This window comes from Salvia splendens, chromosome 18 (assembly GCF_004379255.2).
Source record: "Salvia splendens isolate huo1 chromosome 18, SspV2, whole genome shotgun sequence".
NCBI classification, from domain to species: Eukaryota; Viridiplantae; Streptophyta; class Magnoliopsida; order Lamiales; family Lamiaceae; genus Salvia; species Salvia splendens.
The window spans coordinates 23,465,675-23,471,674 of NC_056049.1; the positions used below are offsets into that span (position 1 = coordinate 23,465,675).

General features: G+C 35.1%; 1 protein-coding gene across 1 annotated transcript; it reads right to left on the reverse strand.

Moving 5' to 3' along the window:
* Positions 1-3,259: 3,259 nt before the first annotated feature.
* LOC121776952 (heat shock 70 kDa protein 18-like) lies at positions 3,260-5,440 on the reverse strand. Its single transcript, XM_042174089.1, has 2 exons — positions 5,227-5,440; positions 3,260-5,091 (listed from the first exon to the last, which is right to left on the reverse strand). Exons 1-2 carry the CDS (start codon positions 5,438-5,440, stop codon positions 3,260-3,262), a joined length of 2,046 nt encoding a protein of 681 aa, XP_042030023.1.
* Positions 5,441-6,000: the final 560 nt, after the last annotated feature.

Sequence of the window (6,000 nt, forward strand, 5' to 3'; positions counted from 1 at the left end):
TGTGTTAGATGGTGATGTTGAAAGTTATGAGTTGCCCTATTATTATTATTGATGATACTGTTTTAGAGACGATCCCTCTTCTATTTTCTTTTTACTTATTTTGTTCCATTTTTGACAATTTTCATCTTAGAAGTTTAGTAAATAGATTTTTTTAAAATATTGTGAACGTATATTTTGAATTTATATTATTCTCTTTTTACTTTGTGATTTTTCAAATTTGATGACATGAAATATCACATATTAAGTCATCAAAAAATATACTAAAAGATATATTGAATACTATTATTTTGATATATATTTGTTAATATATACTCTCTTCGTTTGTTCATAGTTAAAGTCCTATTATTATATTTGATGTTTTCCATGATAGTGGACAACATTCTTTTGCTGTGAATGAGAATATTGTTCCGTCAACTTTAAATCGTAATGGAGGTATTTTTTATCCATTTTTGTTGAATACTCCCTCCGTCGACGAAAAATAGGACACATTGTGAATAACACGGGTTTTAATGTGAAATTGGTAAAGTAAGAGAGAGATAGTGTTAGTGGAATATGGGGTCCATATTCTTAGTTAGAGAGAAGTGAAAAACAATGTGTATATCCGTAAAATAGAATTTCTATACTAAAACTTTGTGTATCCATAAAATGTAATTTCCATTACTTTTGAGCTTTCATTTGCTAATTTATTTAAACATAGTTATGTTAGTAATGTGACTTTTTATGTATAGATTCATGTTCATCACCCGTTATTTGTTATATGAAAAATATTTTGAATTATAAAAATTTCAATTTTTTTGAATAATATTTTCCATCTTATTGGTCAACTTGGTAAAAAATCATGCAATATTGGGTCCACTACCAAAAAATGGTAAAAATACGTAACTGTCAAGGATAAAACACGTAACTGTCAAAATTGTGAAATTTGGTCATTTGCTTTCGGACACTTCTGGATTGGAATTTGCAAATATGTTTACATTTTTGAGTTATGTGTACGCATATTTTCACAATTCTAATTTATAATTTAGACATGCAAATCTTAACAATTTAAACATGTATTGTTTATGCTTAACAGATGATTTAGAGACTTTGAACTATTTAACAATTGTAACCGATGTACTTGCAATTCTATTTTTACCTTGGAATGAGAATCGTTTGATTCTTCTTCGTCTCCCGTTCGTGTTTGTGATCCGTCACCAGATTTGGGGCTGAGCAAATGGATTTTGAGGGTTTTGTTGTTGATCAAGAAATGTTGTAGCAAGTTTCCGCCTTTTGAACACCAATCTGTGACTTTAGTTGCCGAAGCACCAAACTTTTGAGGGCAATTGTGTTAGTCGACTCAAAGTCGGTGGTTGAAGATTTTTTGGTTAAATCTTTAATCGTCGATATTGTTGATGTAATTTTGTGTCGGTGGGTGTTTTCTGTAGAAATAAGACTTGAAAATGAGTAGTTCTTCGATTTTGATTTCTTGCTCGATTGGTGAGCTGTTGAGAGTGTGACCGATGAGGGTTTCAATGTTGGTGGAAAAGACGAAGTCTCTTTTTTTTAAAGAGTTGACTAATAGATAGTACCTGATATTTCACTTTCGTACATAAATGATACCTAATATTTGGAGGCATAATATTTGTCATAAGGTTTTGATTCCGCGAATGTAATTGATACCGTCTGATCCAAGGCTACCATTCAGATTCTAACGACGCCAATTTCCATTGGTTGTGTTATATGCAATGACCATTAAAAGTTAAGGCCAATCTCTGTCCCATCTTGGATAAATAGTTAAAAAAACCGATCTTCAGTCATGGACAACTTTATGTTGTTATATCTAGAGTCACAAGTTGTGAAGGTTTGAAGATTTAAGTTTGTGGGGGATGAATATGATAGTAGAAGCGATTATACTCTTAATGTTGTTTACAAAGAAGTCTTTCAAAATGTATGAATTACTGGTGTTAGAGGGATATTTGTAACTATTTTGTTTAGAAGATGTTTGATTTCGATGTTTTGTTGATCGAATTTATAATGAACTATTTATTTTTTCAAATAATTTAATTTATTTACTTTGGTATATAGTATTTCTTAATCTTTTGTTTGTATATCATATTCTATTTCTATTTCTTTCCCTCATGTCCTTTCGTGACAGTGGACTGATAGACTGATAGATGTTGATAGATGTAGAAGTATGTTTTAAAAATTTTATAATCTTATGAATACAAAATTTAAATAGTTTATATTCATGATTTGCAGTAATTTTTACATTTTTTTCTATATATTTTTTATTTGATTTAATTCATTTTAAATATATTTTTTTATTTTTTGAAAATCATTTGGCCCGTGCATAGCACGGAAGGTAAGTATCATTATCTCATCTTTTTTCTGTATTATATTTTATTTATTCCCCTCATATCTGCGTTTCAAATTCAAAAAAATTATTTGTTCATTGGAAATAGACACTTATTTATTTGTCTTGATATTTACCATATGTTTTTTTACAAACGTGAATTCTCTGTCTACAAGCATAATTATACAATATTTATCTTCTACTTTTTTAAAGTTCATTTATCTTAGAATTTTTTACAAGTTTTATGGCCCGTGTATAGCACGGGTGGTAAAACTAGTTTATTGAATTGGAGGGTACTTTTAATAAATCCACTTCACCCATAGTGGAGTCGGCTGAAGACACGGTGCCGCGCGATAAATTTCAAAATAGGGTCTCAACTTATTGAATTTTCATCCAATTTTTCACAAAAGTTTTTTAGGGGTATTTTTCTCTTAATTTATTATTTTAATCTCCTCACAAAATATATAAACGGACCAAACTACCTATTAGTAAAATCTATTTAAAATAAGCCATATGAGTGTATTTAAATCTGGCAGAACAAAATTTAATTTCAGTCAGTCACACTTGTAATGGAAATTTAGGCATCTGAATGCAGTTTCAGAGGGTCATCCCACTTATATTTTACCATGTTGATTCTAGTACTGTGCTTCCAGATAAATTATTTGATTTAACCAATCTAACAAATAAAATCTCAATCTTGCATCCTAGGTTGTAAATATATGTTTTAAAGAGAAACAACATTCCATTCCACAATTAAAAAAAACCATTTTGTATAGAATAATGGCAATAGGGATGTGGATAAAATGGACATCACTATAGAGCTAATAATCATTAGGTACAAAAAATTGAATAAATACTAAAACCAGACTCAAGAAAACAAAACAACTATGCCTTCAAATTATTTATCTGATACGCGAGGCATTCTCTTCAGAATTCAGAATTGGACTTTTGAATTTTCTGCGGGGTAGTTTGGTCAATTTGTATATTTTGCATGGGAAACAATAAGAAAAAAATATAAAAAAAGAGAAAAAACCAAAAAACTCTTATGCTGAAAAATTCACGTGCCTTGATCGTATATTCTGAAAGGTGAGCGAGTTGAGACTTATATTCTGAAATGGAATCCGTGGTGTGGGCCATCTTGGCTTTAATGGGTTCGTAAATCTCCTTAAGCTCCCCCAACTTGCCTAAGCAAGCATAAGAATTTCCAGAAAAGCTTGCCCCCAAAAATATCATAGTATCCTCGAAGGCCTCCTCTACCTTCTTCTTGTCGGCTGATCTCATCCCGGCTGCACATCTGGTGGTGTCCCTCATGTCGTAGGTGTAGTTCTCCAAAGCTCTCCTCGCGTCGGCCTTATGCCAAACCTCCGCATCCTCCAACTTGTGCAACTCCGCATCTTTCAGCATCTTGCGAATTCGATTCTTGGACAGCCTACCCTTGTCCTTGTCAATGGTTATCTCCCTTTTCAACTCGGATCCAATGTGCTCTACCGACACTTTCAAGATCCCATTCTTATTGATGTCGAAGCATACTTTGAATTTAGCAACACCTCTGGGCGCAGCTGGAAAGCCGAAGAGCAAGACTTCACCTAGCAGATTGTTATCAAGACACTTGCTTCTTTCGCCCTCGTACACCATATACTCTACACTCGTCTGATTGTCCCGGGACGTCGTCTCAATACTCTCCACCCTTGTTGGGATTGGTGCATTCCGTGGAATATATACTGACATCACATCTCCAACAGTTCTAACACCAATAGACAAAGGAGTGACATCCGAAACAACCACATTCTGCACCTTCTCATCGTCTTCACCACTCAACTGGGCAGCCAGCACTGCAGCACCATACGCCACAGCTTCATCTGGATTAATGCTCTTGCTCGCCTCCTTCCCATTGAAAATCTCCTTCAACATCTCCTGCACCTTTGGAATCCTACTCGACCCGCCAACCAACACCACCTCATCCACTTTGCTCTTCTCCACCTTTGCATCACTCACGCATTTCTCAACCAGTTCCATACACTTGTTGAACAAATCCATGTTGAGCTCATTAAATCTAGCACGAGTGATGGTAGAAAACAGATCAATCCCCTCAAACAAAGATTCAATCTCAATATTAGTTTGGGAAGTGGAAGAAAGCATCCTCTTGCCTCTTTCACAAGCACTCCTCAGTCTCCTAATAGCTCTTGGATTTCCGCTAATATCCTTATTATTCTTCCTTTCAAACTCTTTCACGAAATGATCCACCATCCTACTGTCAAAGTCTTGCCCCCCAAGATGAGTATCTCCAGCAATTGCCTTCACTTCAATGAAGTCTGCCTCAATCGCGGCCACTGACACATCAAACGTGCCACCACCAAGGTCGAAAATCAGCACATTCTTAGCCACATTACCACCTTTATCTAGACCGTATGCCATGGCTGCAGCAGTAGGCTCATTGATGATCCTAACAACATTTATGCCAGCAATAGTTCCAGCATCCATGGTTGCCTGACGCTGAGAGTCATTGAAATAAGCAGGTACAGTCACGACAGCAATCTTGACAGATGAACCAAGATAGGCCTCGGCGATATCCTTCATCTTGGAGAGCACCATTGAAGAGATCTCCTCGGCTGAAAACTGTTTCTCCTCTCCTTTGTATGAGAGTACTATCATAGGCTTGTTGTTGTCGGTGGAGTGAGGAATGACCTTGAATGGCCATAGTTTTATGTCACTTTGAACCATTGGATCATTGAATTCACGGCCAATCAGCCTCTTTGCATCTGAGAAGCAAAGTAGGAAATAATAATTAGAATATCACTCGTATACAACTTGTATTTTCCTATATTTCTAAAAAACCCTAAATCCAAAAAAGCTTGAATGAGGACATAATAAGTGCAAGGAAGAGAAAAACTGACCAAAAACAGTGTTAGATGGAGCATTAGAGACTTGATTCTTGGCAGCTTCTCCGATGAGACGCTCGTCGTCGGTGAAAGCGACGTAAGAAGGTGTGGTGCGGTTGCCCTGATCATTGACTATGATCTCAACGCGGTTGCGTTGCCATGCTGCCACGCACGAATACGTCGTGCCCAAATCGATCCCGATCGCCCGTCCTTCCCCCTTTCCGGCCATTTATGCAAACAAGTCTAGATGAACTAGAATTCACGATACGTATAACAAGGTAAAAACTAAGCTAGCCTTGTAAGCATAATCTATAGAGGAGGGTTAGGGCAGGTTGTTGAAAGGAGTCCATTGATTTGTTTATTAAAAGAGTTTGTTAGCTATCAATTAGGTTTTATTTGAATCAGTCTTCCTAATTCTAACTAAGAATAATTATTTCAAATTCAATAGTTATAAGTGAAAAAGAAATTTATTGGTAATCAGTGAAGAAGACGAAGTATGTATCATTGGAATTTTGGGGTGCGGATCCTCTAACACAGCACGCGGTGTTTTCTTCAAAAACCATTTTTTAATCTTTCACCATTCCTTTTCTTCTGTATCATTTCTCGTTTTTGTTTTAGACTTTAGGAGTATTAAATAAACGATGCCACAGGTATATGTTAGTATCAATTCCTAGTTTTATTTTACAATGCACACACTATTTTTAATCCAAATGAAACTTTTATTATTATTAATTTATAAGGTTTAGAATACCGTTTGGTGTTAGTATATAATATAATCAATCCTAATAC